General features: G+C 44.0%; 1 protein-coding gene across 2 annotated transcripts; it reads right to left on the bottom strand.

Moving 5' to 3' along the window:
* Window positions 1-96: 96 nt before the first annotated feature.
* Window positions 97-6,909, bottom strand: smim8 (small integral membrane protein 8). Of its 2 annotated transcripts, none has more exons than XM_078212478.1 (3): window positions 6,802-6,909; window positions 3,333-3,493; window positions 97-1,246 (listed from the first exon to the last, which is right to left on the bottom strand). In XM_078212478.1, exons 2-3 carry the CDS (start codon window positions 3,465-3,467, stop codon window positions 1,088-1,090), a joined length of 294 nt encoding a protein of 97 aa, XP_078068604.1. In that variant the 5' UTR covers window positions 3,468-3,493; window positions 6,802-6,909; the 3' UTR covers window positions 97-1,087. The 2 variants fall into 2 exon arrangements, with proteins under 2 accessions (XP_078068604.1, XP_078068603.1); XM_078212477.1 differs by having other exon boundaries at window positions 6,744-6,890.
* Window positions 6,910-16,568: the final 9,659 nt, after the last annotated feature.

Genomic DNA, 16,568 nt, shown 5'->3' with positions numbered 1-16,568 from the left:
CCAATGCATCCTGCTTCATATTCACAATTTTACACAGTCCTTTGTAATAGCACAGAAGCATGTTCAAGAAATCCCAAACTTTGAAAGAAACCATAATTATGAGAGGAAACATAAAGTTTATTTTATACTATCTTGAGCATAGATAGCCCATAGCAAGCAGCTTCAGTTAGTTCAGAAAGTGCCCAGGTCTCTCACAGCCTGAAATATTAAACTAAGTTTTCTCTCTTCAGATGCTGATGGACCTGTTGTGCATTTTCAAAATGTTGTGTTTGTTAGCAACTGAGAATTTTTTGATTATAATTTGACAACCCCACCCCGCCCCCCCCCCTCTTTATTGTTACATCAGTCACAATGGAGATGGATTTAAACAACAGGAAAAAAAGATGACTGCCAACAAATTTCACAGAGAATATAAAAGGCAGAAAGAAGCCTCAGAAAAATACTCGATGGAAATTGGGACGCAGCCTAACATTTCATTACCACCGGATTATTGTTCAGGTAGGAGCAAGTCTTTGCCAGTTTGTCTCCCGCCTATTACATGGAGTTTTCAGAATGGCCGGATTGAAGTAGTCTGCTCAATTACTAGAAACACCACTCCCATTTGACCAGAGTGGCACAGACTATAAAACAGTCATTCCTGTGGGGAGCCTCTCACATATCGAAACTTTCTCCATAAAATAATGACACATCCTACTACTTTGACGACAGGAAGAGGAATTCACACTCTGGGCAGAAGACACATCAGGTCAGAGGCATCAGGAGTAGAAGGAAGCTTATTAAATGCTAATCAAATGTTCAATTGTTCTTTTTGTACCACAAAGTAATTTGTACATGACCCGCCGAAGGTTGAATTAGTCATGCATTCCTTGGGAAGGCAAATATGGATTTGAGAATCTAAAATAAGTACTCGAAGACTTAACTATCAAGGTAAATTATGCTCAACGTCATGGGGACACCGAGGTCTCTATCTCACTCCACACATTCTCAGGACTGTGTTTTGGCTACATAATATTAATAGCAAAAATAACTGCAAATGCTTTTGTATTTTCACGGTTGTAATATTGCTTCTCCTGATTCAACTGGTATTTCATTCCCACTTTGATGTTTTCCGTCTTGTGTATCTTGTTCCTTCACTATCGATTGCTTCATACAAATCTGTCTTGTTTTCTGCTGTGGCGTTCAAATAAGCAATGTAACCCACACACAGTGTTATGGTCAATAGTCCAAAAGCCATCACAGGTTTATTCTGTCACAGAAACACAAAAGACAGAAAGTAAATTTTACAAATAAATTTGAATTTCTTTTGTTATATGAAGAAATATTGCTATTTTGACAACTTTCCATTACCGAAGCATTTTTAAAAATTCATTTGTGGGACATGGGCGTCACTAGCTGGCCAGCATTTATTGCCCATCCCTAGTTGCCCTTGGAGGGCAGTTGAGAGTCAGCCACATTGCTGTGGATCTGAAGTCACATGTAGGCCAGACCAGGTAAGGATGGCAGATTTCCTTCCCTAAAGGACATTTGTGAACCGGCTTTTTCCAACAATCATTCATGGTTATCACTAGATTCTTAATTCCAAATATTTTTATTGAATTTAAATTCCACCATCTGCCCTGACAGGATTCAAACCCAGCTCCCCAGAACATTAGCAGAGTTTCTGGATTAAAGTTAAGTTTTTTGAAGCTTATTAATTAGTCGCAAGTAGGCTTACATTAACATTGTAATGAAGTTACTGTGAAAATCCCCTGGTCACCACACTCCGGCGCCTGTTCGGGTACACTGAAGGAAAATTTAACATGGCCAATGCACCTAACCAGCACGTCTTTCGGACTGTGGGAGGAAACCCGAGCACCCGGAGGAAACCCACGCAGACACGGGGAGAATGTGCAAATGATTGCAAAGAATTAAGAGTCTCGCAATTATACCACTAGGCCATTGCCTCCCTGAATGGTTCACAAAATATGATTTCTCAAAACTCCAATTATTGTTTTCCGTAGAAGCAATTCCTTCTTTTCAAGTTGTGCTCATAAAACAATAAGAAAATAGAGCATTCCAGGCACCCAGGTTTGGATTTTCAGTTGAGGGGGCTCTGCCCCGAACCTGAAGGAAATAGTCACTCTTTGGGATCTTCATGGAGGTATGGAGACAGGTTCCCTGTCTAATTAAAGGCAATGTGTGGTTCTCAACACTGCAGGGCCAATCTGAGGGCTTCCACCATAAGACGGCAAGCAGGCTGCAGTAACTGAGAGGGTTCTTCAAGATGGAGGCACCTTGCATCCACTTCTTTCAAAGTTTAAATTTAAAAAAACAGAAAAATTAGCCAGGCCACCATTATGCAAGATTCCAGTCAGCCTCCCTTTAGCCATGGTTAACAATTGGCTACCTGTTCTGTGGGGGCGAATAGCTCTGTGGACCCCATATTCACATAAACGGCGCTGGCATTTTTGGGTTCCATTTGCCTCCATACCCAACCTTGGTGGGACCCAAAGATTCAGTTACCCGTGTCAGAAATAGCACAAGTTACTTATAAGATCTTTCTTCTCTGCACCAATAATGTCCCTCAAACCCAAACTTAGAAGACCCATTTCTACCCCAAAGAGGATTTTACTACTTCCAATATTAGGCACTGAGAAATAGCGAGTGGCTTTGTACTGCGGAGCTGTGATCATCAAGGAATGGTTTTAATTTTCTCATACTCATTTCATGCTCACTCTTACAACCAACACTGACTGCGAGGAGGTCCAGGCATCTCACTTGTTTAGATTGGAATCCAGGACACAGTGAAAGTGAAATGGCAATGCTTCAACCTATTACACGCGATCATTAAAGCTTGTGTACAGGCCAGACTATCTGGCAACACCATTCTGATTAGCCAACAGGCGATATATTTGTAATAGAGGATAACCATTTTCACTGCCTGCCAGTGTTGAAAGAGGTTGAAACTGGACAAAGTGCCACGTGTTGGAATTTTGGTGCTGGAGTAGGGTTAGAAAGAAGGTTACAAATAGAGAAGCCTCTACTTCTAACTTAGACAAGAATCATACAATCCCTACAGTGCAGAAGGAGGCCCATCGAGCCTCCTCTGACATCAATCCCACCCAGGCCCTATCCCTGTAATGCCACTTATTTACCCTATTCATCTCCCTGACATCCTCCTAACACTAAGGAGCAATTTAGCATGGCCAATCAACCTAACCCACAATGGTGGGTCCTTGAACCCACAATGCGAGTGCCAGGTGTTCGATTGTCTTTGCTTCTCTGCCATTCCCCCAGAATGTCACAACTGTTCAAAAACAACACTGTCCAAATTGAAGTGGCGATTTCCTTACAGGTTTAATGAAGAGCTCCGGATTAACTGCTCGAAAGAGGCTGGTGGTTCGTATTCCTCTCAGTCCCGGACTTTTGTAACCGGCGCTCTTTGGAGGCTCTGTCTTTGCTTCAGTCGGGTCGGGGGAAGACGACATAGCTGACAACTGCCCAGTTTATCAACCTGCACACAATAGGGTAAACACCATTTAACAACTTACATTTATCTAGCGCCTTTAACAGAATAAAACATCCCAAGGTGCTTCAAAGGAGCATAATAAAACAAAATATGACAGAGCCACATTAAAGGATATTAGCACAGGTGACCAAAAGCTGGGTTAAAGAGATAAGTTTTAAGGAGTGTTTTAAAGGAGAAAAAGCAATGCAGAAAGGCAGGGGGAGGGGATTTCACAGCTGAAGGCCCGAGATGCAGCCACCATTGCGCATCCCTGATTTTAATCACTACATCAAAGATTAGAGCAGTGCAGATATCGAGGTGGGTTACTGGGGCCACAAGACATTACAAAGAGGCAGGAATTGGCAAGATCATGGGAGAGGTGAAAACAAGAGTGAGAATTTTAAAAATAAGTCATTGCATGACTGCTAGCCAGTGTAGGTCAGCGAGCACAGGGACGATAAAACAGGGTTTGGTTTGAGTTAAGACACAGGCAGCAGAGTTTTGGATCAGCTCGTTTACAAATGTGGAGGACCAGTCTGCGGTGCTTGGAATAGCTGAGTCTGGAGGTAACAAAAGGCATGAATGAGGGTTTCAGCAGTAGATAAACTGAGACTGGGGCCAAGCTGGGTGATGTCACAGAGGTGGAAAACGGTGGTCTTGGTGATGGTGTGAATGTGAGGTCAGAAGCTCATATCAGGGTCCAGTGTGACAACAAGGTTGCAAACAGACTGGTTTAATCTCAGACTGTTGCCAGGGAGAGGGATGAAGTCAGTAGCTGGGGTAAAGGGTTTCGAGCAGGGATAATGCCGCTCATTAATTAATTGTCAATAATTAATTGGTGGAAATTTCAGCTCATCCAGTACTGGATGTCAGATAGGCAATCCAATAACTTAGTACCAATGGAGGGTGGCACGGTGGTTAGCACTGCAGTCTCACAGTACCAGGGATCTGGTTGGCACGGTGAGCTGGGTATGATGCGCTTTTGGATATCAGTGCAGACTCGATGGGCCAAATGGTCGCCTTATGCACTGTAGGGATTCTGTTGTTCTCTGGGTTCTATTAACCTATAGAGATTGTGCTAAAATAGAGCCAAGTGTTGTCAGTATACATTAAAATGAACGCTCTGCCTTCCGATGATGTTGCTGAGGGGCAGCATGTGGTTGGGAAGCAGGAGGGGGCTAAGTAGCAATCCTTGGGGGACACCAGGAGTAGTTAATAGGGAAAGTGTTTCTTACAAAGTGAGTGCTTTACTTTATAAAGGACTTTTATCCCTTTTTTCTTTACTGCACTTTTTTTAAGATTGGAAAAACAGTCTTAGTCATTTTGCCCATATTGTGACCACAGAAAGGCTATTTTGTTTGATAGGAGTCATGAATTTTAAATTGTTACAGAGAATGAGAAGTGCATCTATCCTATTAAGCCTCTCGAGAATGCCACATATTTCAATGAGATCAGCCCTTATTATTCTAAACTCCAGAGAATATAGGCCTAGTCTACTCCATCTCTTCCCAAAGAACAATCCTTTCATCTCAGGACTCAGTCTAGTGAATCTTGATTGACTCACTCCAAGGCAAACGTATCCTTCCTTTGGAAAGGGGATCAAAACTGTATACAGTACTCCCGGTATGGTCTTGCCAAAGTCCCATATAATTGCAGTAAGATTTATTTCCTCTTATACTCCAATGCCTTTTAATAGTCGTTTGGTAGTACAGAACTTGATTATTGCTGAAAAAAGAAACATGTCAAAACTTTTCATCCTAAACTCAGCAGGACACTTTGTCAAGAAACCAACAACTTCAAACTGTATGAGAAGAGAATTCTGATTGGTTGGCAAGTGGACTCTGATTGATAGAAGCATTGCTATGGAGAATGCAACAGTTGGTGGTGACTGCCAGACATTTTTTCAGTAATACTCTTTGTAACAAACACTTTTACCCTCTGATTTGCTAATTGCTCCAGATACCGACATGTTAACTTTGTGATTCATGCAGAAGGACACCCAGATTTCTCTGACTATCAATATTTCCCAGTCCCTCACCATTTAAAAAATATTTGAGTATTTCTGAAAAAAACATTGTCTTGCACCCATCAGGACACAATTCACAAGAATACCAAATGTAAAGTGAACAACAAGTTACATTTCATGAGAAAAGAGTGCTGATTGGTTGGCAAGTGGACCCTTGTTGGTAAGGGTGTTGCCATGGAGAATACCAAACGACTATGAATAATATTTGTTTTCTCTGTCGAAGGGAAAGGATAGGATTGTATTCACCGGAGTTTTGAAGAGCGAGAGGGGATCTCATAGAAACTTATAAAATGCGAACAGGGTAGATTCAGAAAGAATGTTCCTGATGGTGGGGAGCCCAGAACTAGGGGTCATAGTTTGAGGATAAGGGGTAATCCTTTTAGAACCGAGATGAGGAGAAATGTCTTCACCCAGAGAGTGGAATTCACTACCACAGAAAGTAGTTTTGGCCAAATCGTTGTCTGATTTCAAAAAATGAGATATAGCTCTTGGGGCTAAAGGGATCAAGGCATATAGGGGGAAAAGGGGGGGGGGAATCAGGATATAGAATTTCTCATCAGCCATGATCATCGTGAATTGCGGAGCAAGCTCGAAGGGTGAATGACCTACTCTTCCTTCTAGTTTTTATAATAGCGGAAGAATAGTATAGAGAAGAAAAGGCAAGCAAGAGAAAGTGCATGGAAGGAGAGGAGAAAAGAAAAAGTGGAGAGAGTAGAAAAGCAATGGGGGAAAGAAAAGTGATAGAGAATAATAGGAGTGCCAAGAGAAACTGAAGTGAAGGAAAAGTTAAAATAAAATAGAGAGCAAAAAACAGAAGGGGTTTCAGTACTTTCCAGATGGTATTAGGGAGGGTGATGATGGCATTTTGGAAAAGGAGGGGGGTCAATTGGCATTTTCTGTTCTTTCTAACTGATGTGACCGGCTGGTAATCATTCGCCAGTGGCCTCACAAGGTTCCACCACTGCCAGTCCCAAACATTCAAAGGTCAAACCAATAACACAAACAGAAATAGCTGGAAGCACCTAGTGAAGTCAAGATCACGTGGAGCCAATGACTGAATAAATAATATCCCTTCAAAAGTCAGATATTTTCAAGAGACTGTAGAGAAGTATTGGTAAGTAAGTGCCCTGTGTTTTCATACCACCCTACAATAATCAGTTGAATACAATAAAGCCTTTCCCTCTGATTTCTTTATAGTCCTTCCTGCAATGTTAAAAATAAAATCACAACCTGTATATTTTCAGGGCCAACGCTGCCTAAGATGCCTATTCCCTGTTTGTGTGCTTACACATCACTCTGGCGGTCAGTATTACAAGCTTCACGCTCCCTCAGTCAGTCTCAGCAGCAACAACACCGCCCAGTGTCTCCCCACAGCTTCCTTCCAGCCAAAGAGCTCCAGGAAATAAAGCTGGACCCACACTCTGTAAATCCAGACACCCATCAGCGCCATCATATGGCTGGCTGACGACACAACCCTTCCCACCACTCAAAGAAGATACAGTACATCACTTTAAAAAAAAATTCTATCCAAAAGAAAAGTTTAGTTTATTCATTAGTGCCACAAGTAGGCTTACATTAATACTGCAATGAAGTTACTGTGAAAATCCCCTAGTCGCCACACTCTGGCACCTGTTCGGGTAGACTGAGGGAGAATTTAGCATGGCCAATGTACCTAATCAGCACGTCTTTCAGACTGTGGGAGGAAACCGGAGCATCCGGAGGAAACCCACGCAGACACGGGGAGAACGTGCAGACTCCGCACAGACAGGAGTGACCCAAGCTTGGGATCAAACCCAGGTCCCCGGAGCTGTGAAGCAGCAGTGCTAACCGGGCAAATTCAAATTGAATCCAATTCATGGTCCCCCACGAGAGGGACAAACAAGATCCAAGCTGAAAAGAGGAGGCATTGCTCCCCATTCTGGGCTTGATCTGACGCTTCATCTTAGCCAAAAGGCTGAGATGGCTTTGAAATATTTAATCAGGTGAGGCCTCGGTTTAACCTCATCAGCGACCCTGATCCTTCACTCCACCCTCGCCATGACGATCAATCTGTCTGATCATTGACTCTCCATCACTTCATCCTCAAGGAGAGGTGCAGCAACTTGAGAGAAATCTCTTTCTGGATGGGCCAACCAACTTGTTTCCCCGCCACATTCTGGTGCTGAAAGAGAAGATAATATATTACAGTCGTCAGGCCATTCAAACACTGCAATAGCAACCCAACCACTTAAATTATCAATGAAACAATTTGCACCACTGATTCAGTTATGTCACAACTTTCAGGTTGATCTGTGTGCATTAATGTCGTATAACGCAAGTTATCAATATTCAGGCTGGTAGATCTGAAACCCCCACCAGGAGGTCACCACCACAATTTGGGTTCACACCATGTGAAAGTGAAAATTCAAATATTCGCTTCATTTGTCACCTCACCCAGTTTTCCCCTCAATTGCTCTCCTTTCAAATTAAAATATAATTAAAAGATCTCGTTGTATCCAATTTGTATATTCTGCCTTTGTGTTCTGGGGGGCCGGGGGTGGGTGGGGTCGGGAGGGGCATGAGGTCGGGGACGCAGGGGGCAAAAATGAAGGTGCCCCATCCTCCTCGAACAGCAATGCCCTACCTCCCTGGACAGCCATGCCTCATCTCCCTGGACAGCTATACCCCTTCTCCATGGACAGCAATGCCGAACCTTCCTGGACAGCTATACCCCTTCTCCCTGAACAGCAATGCCCCACCTCCCTGGAAACCATGCCCCACCTCCCCGCACAGCCATGTCCCTTCTCCATGGACAGCCATGCCCCACCTCCCTGGACAGCCATGTGCCACCTCCCTGGACAGCCTTGTGCCGTCTCCCTGGACAGCCTTGTGCCACCTCCCTGGACAGCCTTGTGCCACCTGCCTGGGCAGCCTTGTGCCACCTCCCTGGGCAGCCATGCCCCTACTCCATGGACAGCAATTCCTCACCTTCCTGGACAACTACCACTCAAGTTCAAAGAAACTTCTATTGAAGTTCCCCAGACAGGAAAATCAGCTTCCACACACCCCAAATCCACCAGGAAGACTACCTCACCTGCTGCACATCACCTTCAGCCAGTCATGAACCTGAAGTCACATGTTTCCCATTTGCTGCTGTCTTAATTATAAAACTACAATTTAATCCATATGTTTTAAGGATTATGCATGACATGTTAATACATTAAATATATGTTCCTTTCACTTGCCATTCTGAACCACAATCTGCTTTTAATCCACTGCCAACTAACTTCCCAACTTTCACCCCGCCTTTAGGAAGATGACATTTCACCTCACACAATTCAGTGCCTCCGCCTGCCTTGTTTCCCGTGAGCTTCACTAGATTCTATCCTTAGAATACAAAAGCAAGGAAGTCACGGTGAAACCTTTATAAAACTGGAATATTGTTTCTAAATCTGGTCACAGCATTTGGGAACGGCGTGAAGGCTTTGGAGAGGGTGCAGAAAAGCTTTCTGAGACTGGTTCTGAGGATGAGGCCTTCAGTTCCATGGATAGATTGGGAAAAGCTGTTTTTTTCCCCTTGAGAAGGAATGGTTGAGAGGTCTGGGCAAAATAGAGGGAGAAAAATTCTCCCCAAAGAAACATTTATGCCAAGCAATGAACATCTCCAAAAATAGTGAATGTAATCATCACTCTCTGACATTCAGTGGCACCACCATCGCTGAATCCCCCAATATCAACATCCTGGGAATTACCATTGACCAGAAACTGAGCCGGATCAGTCACATAAATACTGTGTCTGCAACAACAGTTCAGAAGCTAGGAATCCTGTGGTAGGTAATTCACCTCCTGGTGCCCCAAAGCCTGTCCACCACCTACAAGGCCCAAGTCAGGAGTTTGATGGAATACTCTCCATTTGCCTGGATGGGTGCAGCTCCAACAACACTCAAGAAGCTTGACACCATCCAGGACAAAACAGCCCACTTGATTGGCACCCTATCCACAAACGTTAACCTTCTCCACCACCAACATTGTGTCGCATCTACACAATGCACTGTTGGAACTCAGCAAGCCTCTTTCGACAGCACCTTCCAAACTCACAACCACTGCTGTCTAGAAGAACAAGGAACAGCAGACATATGGGAACACCACCACTTCCAGGCCACCCACCATCCTGATTTGGAAATAGGTCACGATTTCTTCATTGTCGCTGGGTCAAAATCCTGGAATTCCCTCCCTCACAGCTCTGCGGGTGTACCTACTCCACATGGATTGCAGCAGTTCAAGAAGTCAGCTCCCCATCATCTTCTCATGGGCAATTAGAGATGTGCAATAAATACTGGCCTTTCCAGCAACACCCATCTCCCAAGAATGAATAAAAGATAATGGAAAAAGAGTTACGAACCAAAGGATACAGATTTAAGATACTTGGCAAAAGAACCAAAGGCGAAATGAGGAAAAACCTTTTTATGCAGCTTGCGGTTAGGATCTGTAACTCACTGCCTCATTTCCTCAGCACCGTGTCTTACATTTCATATTGTAATTTTATTAACTAACAGGAGCTTAAGGGCTGACACCCTGTCAAATGATTTCACCTTTATTGCGTACAAACTGCTTTTCTCTTGTTATGCATCAGCAGACTGAGAATGTAATGGTCAATATGAAGCAAATGTTTGTGTGTTGCTAAGATGTGCGAGCAAATGGGGTGAAATTTCAGGTTAAGCCTATCATGGGTGAGTCATTTAATGAAGGAACATTCTTGGAATCCATGTTCCTGAAGACTGCACAGCTATTTTATCACCCAAACCAGTTTGTGCTGTTTTTTAAAGTTTAATTATTACTCACAAGTAGGTTTGCATTAGCACAGCCCATGTCGTTACCGTGAAAATCCCATAGTCACCACACTCCGGCGCTTGTTCGGATACATTGAGGGAGAATTTAGCATGGTCAATGCACTGAACCAGCACGTCTTTCGGAATGTGGGAGGAAACCAGAGCACCCGGATGACACCCATGCAGACACGGGGAGAACGTGCAAACTCTGTACAGACTGCGACCCAAGCCAGAACTTGAACCTGGGTCCCTGGCGCTGTGAGGCAGCAGTGCAACTACTGTGCTATCATCCCACCATTTGTATGCCAGCACTGAGATACAATATTAAGTTTACTTTTGACGATTGCGTGAAATTAAAGGAACGTTCTCTGCACTGGTGAAATAAAAATGAATGGTTTGAACCAGTATTAATATGCACGATAATATCAGCAGTCAAGAAATGGAAACTGAAATGTAAAATAAGAAAGTGTACACAGAGGTGAATGAAGACAGGTGCGTCATACTACAATTTCTATGTGTCACTTTCTGTCTGATGTCAGTAAAAAATCCCCAAACCAGGGGAAGTGCTATTTTCCATGATGTTACAATTCTGCCTTTTGCTGGTAAAATAGTTTTTTTTTGGAGAGCTCCAATCATTGAGCTGGTGAAAAGTTTCAAAGATACAGCTTCCTCAATAGATAAATACAGAACCTGAACCATACAGATCACATTTCAGTTTCAATTCTTGATTTGTTGGAAGCTACCTTACGTCAGCCAACATTCCTATACTCTGGTCCAATGATGCAAAGTCTGTGAGTGTGAATGTTTGACAAGAAGTGGACAAGAAGCATGGTAATAGTCAGATAGCACACTAGCACTTACAGGCTTCTAACGCTTACAGGCTTTTACATGGAGAGTGACCAGCTGAGGAGTCTAAGTAGTTGTTTCGTGATGTCAGTCACTATATTAGGGAATGGGTGAATACAAGATAATTAGAGGCAGAAAAAGAGCTTACAAATTTCTTTGGATTTCAAGATCTGCACTGCAACTATTAGTTTGATGAAGGTTTTTTTTGTAAATGCCATCCAAGCTATCTTAGCATAATGCTCCAACCGTGTACAATGAAATCATCATAGAAATCATAGAAACCCTACAGTACAGAAAGAGGCCATTTGGCCCATCGAGTCTGCACTGACCACAATCCCACCCAGGCCCTACCCCCATATCCCTACATATTTTACCCGCTAATCCCTCTAATCTACGCATCCCAGGACACTAAGGGGCAATTTTAGCATGGCCAATCAACCTAACCCGCACATCTTTGGACTGTGGGAGGAAACCGGAGCACCCGGAGGAAACCCACGCAGACGTGAGGAGAATGTGCAAACTCCACACAGACAGTGACCCAAGCCGGGAATCGAACTCAGGTCCCTGGAGCTGTGAAGCAGCAGTGCTAACCACTGTGCTACCGTGCCGCCCCAATGATGCAGAAGTCTGGTGACAGTTAATTTCCTCCATTCTTTTCATTTTGAAGATTGAAAGGGGAGTCAAAGCTGTATGAGTAAATGATCCATGTGTGTTTTAAAATGAAAAGGAGTGCAATTGACACACATCATCGCACCATTAAATCACACATTAAACTTGCCATTTGTCTTTTAGATCAGCATTCACAAAGAATGAAGCTAAACAGCATCATTGTAAATTCGGAAACATTGAGAACAACCACATGTGAGGCAAGTGCTTTTTAGATTTTGCAATCACTGTGACAGGAACACAATGCAAAGTATTGAAAATATAATGGGAATAATTCAATACTTTTTCACTACCATGAATGAGTGTTGAATATACCCAGTATATTTGCTTCCTTGGATGCTTTGGTGCCAGTAAGTAAATGGGGTTCTTTAGAGCAATAATCTGAAGAGTGGCCTCCTCAAAGTTATTTAATATCTACAAGTTAGAATCATAGAATTATAGAATCCCTACAGTACACAAGGAGACCATTTGGCCCATCGAGTCTGCACCAACCACAATCCCACCCAGGCCCTATCCACATAACCCCATGTATTTACCCTAGCTAGTCCCCTGACACTAAGGGGCAATTTAGCATGGCCAATCCACTTAACCTGCACATCTTTGGACTGTGCAAGGAAACCGGAGCGCCCGGAGGAAACCCACGCAGACACGGGGAGAATGTCCAAACTCCACATAGACAGTGGCCGAAGCCGGGAATCGAACCCGGGTCCCTGGTGCTGTGAGGCAGCAGTGCTTGCCACTGTGCCACCATGGATTGTCCATGATAAATTGCCCCTGAGTGTCCAAAGATGTGTAGGTTAGATGGATTAGCAATGGGAAATGTGTGGGGTTACGGGAGTAGGGCTGGGGAGAGGGCCTGGGTCAGATACTTTGTCAGAGAGTCAGCGCAGGCTTAATGGGCCAAATGGCCTCTTCTGCACTGTAGGGATGCTATTCAATTCCTTGTGTGGTTATGGTGAATGCTTGGGGCTATGGGGTAGTCGGGGGTTGGGGGGTGGTGTGGTGACTGTTCAGATGCTGTTTTGAAGAGTGGGTGCAGACTCGATGGCTGAAATGCCTTCTTCTGTGGGGATTCTATGGTCCTGTGGTAAGTTGTAAGACTCCTTTCTTTGCAGGATTGTTCTCTTGTATTGAGTAAGAAGTCTAACAACACCAGGTTAAAGTCCAACAGGTTTATTTGGTAGCAAAAGCCACAAATTATGTGTTTACCCCAGTCCAACGCTGGCATCTCCGCCTCTTGTATTAAGCACAGCCTTCTTCTACCAGCACCAGAGGTGAGAGGTTTTAATTGTCAGGAAGGCAGATGGTCGTACATTAATGGTATGGCGCCTCCTGCAATAGAGACGATTTCATGTGTATCACGTTTTCTACATTGCAACAGTGACGACATCTTAAATGTGCTTCATTAGCTGTAAAAGTGCTGTGAGATGTCCTGAGGTTGTGATATGTGCTATATAAATGCAAATTGTTTTTTTTCCCTTCTATAAATCATGTAGCTATAATCAGAAGAAAAAATGAAACAGGAGGAATGCTTACAAGTGGTGAAGGGAATATGTCCTCTGCTGTGTAATCGCTGGGCAGAACGATCGATCAAAGCAGTGCAAGATTACGTAAGCATGAGGAGATGTCTATAGGCCTGCAATATGATGGTGCATCAGAGGCTTAAGACTTATCACAGGCCTGATACTTCAATTCAATTATCACGAGACCCAAGGCCCTTCTGGACCCACTCTCATATCTATCCAGTTTGAGTACCGCTGCCATTTAAACATAGAAACATAGAAAACTACAGCACAAAACAGGCCCTTCGGCCCCACAAGTTGTGCCGAACATATCCCTACCTTTTAGGCCTACCTATAACCCTCCATCCTATTAAGTCCCATGTACTCATCCAGGAGTCTGTTAAAAGACCCTAATGAGTTTGCCTCCACCACCACTGACGGCAGCCAATTCCACTCGCCCACCACCTTCTGTGTGAAAAACTTCCCCCGAACATTTCCCCTGTACCTACACCCCAGCACCTTAAACCTGTGTCCTCTCGTAGCAGACATTTCCACCCTGGGAAAAAGCCTCTGAGAGTCCACCCGATCTATGCCTCTCAACATCTTATATACCTCTCATCCTACGTCTCTCCAAGGAGAAAAGACCGAGCTCCCTCAGCCTATCCTTATAAGGCATGCCACTCAATCCAGGCAACATCCTTGTAAATCGCCTCTGCACCCTTTCAATCTTTTCCACATCCTTCCTATAATGAGGCAACCAGAACTGAGCACAGTACTCCAAGTGGGGTCTGACAGGGTCTTATATAGCTGCATCATTATCCCCGGACTCCTAAACTCAATCCCTCGATTGATAAAGGCCAGCACACCATACACCTTCTTAACCACCTCCTCCACCTGCGGGGCCGATTTTAGAGTCCTATGGACCCGGACCCCAAGGTCATTCTGATCCTTGACAGAACTAAGAGTCTTTCCCTTTATATTGTACTCCTTCATCCGATTTGACCTACCAAAATGGACCACTACGTATTTATCTGGGTTGAAGTCCATCTGCCACTTCTCCGCCCAGTCTTGCATCCTATCTATGTCCCTCTGTAACTTTTGACATCCCTCCAGACTATCCACAACCCTACCAACCTTCGTGTTGTCGGCAAACTTACCAACCCCTCCCTCCACTTCCTCATCCAGGTCATTTATGAAAATGACAAACAGCAAGGGTCCCAGAACAGATCCCTGGGGCACACCACTGGTGACCGGTCGACCTCCATTTAGAAAAAGATCCATCTATACCCACTCTCTGCCTCCTTTGGGCAAGCCAGTTCTGGATCCACAGGGCAGCAGCCCCTTGGATCCCATGCCCTCTCACTTTTTCTAGAAGCCTTGCATGGGGGACCTTATCGAATGCCTTGCTAAAATCCATATAAACCACATCTACCGCTTTCCCTTCGTCAATGTGTTTAGTCACATTTTCGAAGAACTCCACCAGGCTCGTAAGGCACAATCTGCCTTTGACAAAGCCATGCTGAGTATTCTTGAGCATACTAAACCTCTCTAAATGTTCATAACTCTTGTCCCTCAGGATCTTCTCCATCAGCTTACCAACCACTGAGGTTAGACTCACCGGTCGGTAATTTCCTGGGCTATCCCTATTCCCTTTCTTGAAAATAGGAACCACATCCGCAATCCTCCAATCTTCCAGCACCTCTCCCGTCTCCATCGACGACGCAAAGATCATCACCAGAGGCTCTGCAATCTCTTCCCTCAATACTCATTAAGCACCTCTGCCATTTCTACTGGTTCCATACTGATTTTCCCGCCTTCACCTTTTATAGGCCCTATTCCTTCACGTCTCATCCTTTTACTCTTCACATATTTATAGAACGCCTTTGGGTTTTCCTTAATTCTACTTGCCAAGGCCTTCTCGTGACCCCTTCTGGCTCTCCTAATTTCCTTCTTTAGTCCCTTCCTACAAGCCGTATACTCATCTAGATCCCTATCTTCACCAAGCTCTCTGAACCTTTTGTACGCTTTCCTTTTCTTCTCGACTAGGTCCCGCACAGCTTTCGTGCACCACGGTTCCTTTAACCTACCAACTCCTCCCTGTCTGCTCGGAAAATTGTCCTGTAGAACCCTAGACAGACATTCCTTGAAAAACTGCCACCTCTCTTCAGTAGATTTCCCCGAGAATACCTCCTCCCAATTTACTCCTCTGCCAAAAGAGACCGAATTTCAACCTCTTACCCACAAGACAGTCACATGAAGGACAGATATTCAATGACAGTCACCCAAGGCCAGAATTGAACCTGGGTCCCTGGCGCTGTGAGACAGCAGTGCTAACCATTGTACCACCGTGCCACCCATGGAGCTGTGCCTCAGTGTTAGTCACTCCTTCATTGGAAAATGCAGGAAGAATACAGGTCAAATATTCTTTGTCTGAAACCGATTTACATTTTGCGTTCCTGATCATTTTGGTTCATAGATATTGCATGTAAACTTACACTAGTGTAGCCTAACACAAACAAAAACAGAAAATGCTGGAATACCTCAGCAGGTCTGACAGCATCTGTGGGGAGAGAATAGAGCCAGCGTTTCAAATCTAGTTGGCCCTTCGTCAGAGCTCTGATGAAAAGTCATCGAGACTTGAAACATTGGCTCTATTCTCTCCCCACAGATGCTGTCAGACCTGTCGAGATTTTCCAGCATTTTCTGTTTTTGTTTCAGATTCCAGCATCCACGGTATTTTGCTTTTTATCTTAGCATAGCCTAAGCCGAGGCTAGCTATAGTCTCAAATAAATTAAATAGCTAGAACAGTAAGATGTACAACTGAATAATAAATACAGGATACCTGAAAAAGTCTCTTTTCACATGTTCACCACAAAAATCAACAAGGTAAATAGCGCTGACAAACAACTAGATTTCCCACCCTGAAGCTCAATGAGGTTCAATATGACTGTTTTTTGGATGTGTTTGGTTTTCGGATTTACAGACAAAGGATACTCGATCTGTATTTATTTTAATTAGCCATGTCTTTTGTATAGGGGGAGGATTTGTACGAGGATATAGCCATTGTTTATACTGATAACTTATTCCAAAAACAGAAACTGGCAGTTAAGGGTGGCTCTAATTTGAATGATTGGAGGTAGTTACTGGAGCATTACAAGCTTGGGTTACACCTTCTGAGATCATAGTGAGGGAAGGACAAACAGAGATCATTTTACTTTCAATATAGAACGAA

Source organism: Mustelus asterias, chromosome 5 (genome assembly GCF_964213995.1).
Source record: "Mustelus asterias chromosome 5, sMusAst1.hap1.1, whole genome shotgun sequence".
NCBI classification, from domain to species: Eukaryota; Metazoa; Chordata; class Chondrichthyes; order Carcharhiniformes; family Triakidae; genus Mustelus; species Mustelus asterias.
Note: the sequence above shows the minus strand (reverse complement) of the source record. Positions and strands in the feature narration are given on the sequence as shown.

Bases quoted from the DNA above. Each gene is read 5' to 3' on its own strand.
- smim8 (XM_078212478.1), bottom strand. From the start codon at position 3,467: ATGTCGTCTTCCCCCGACCCGACTGAAGCAAAGACAGAGCCTCCAAAG. The intron at 1,247-3,332 runs GTAAGGAAATCG...TTTCTGTGACAG, and splicing joins CGGAGCTCTTCATTAAACCT to AATAAACCTGTGATGGCTTT.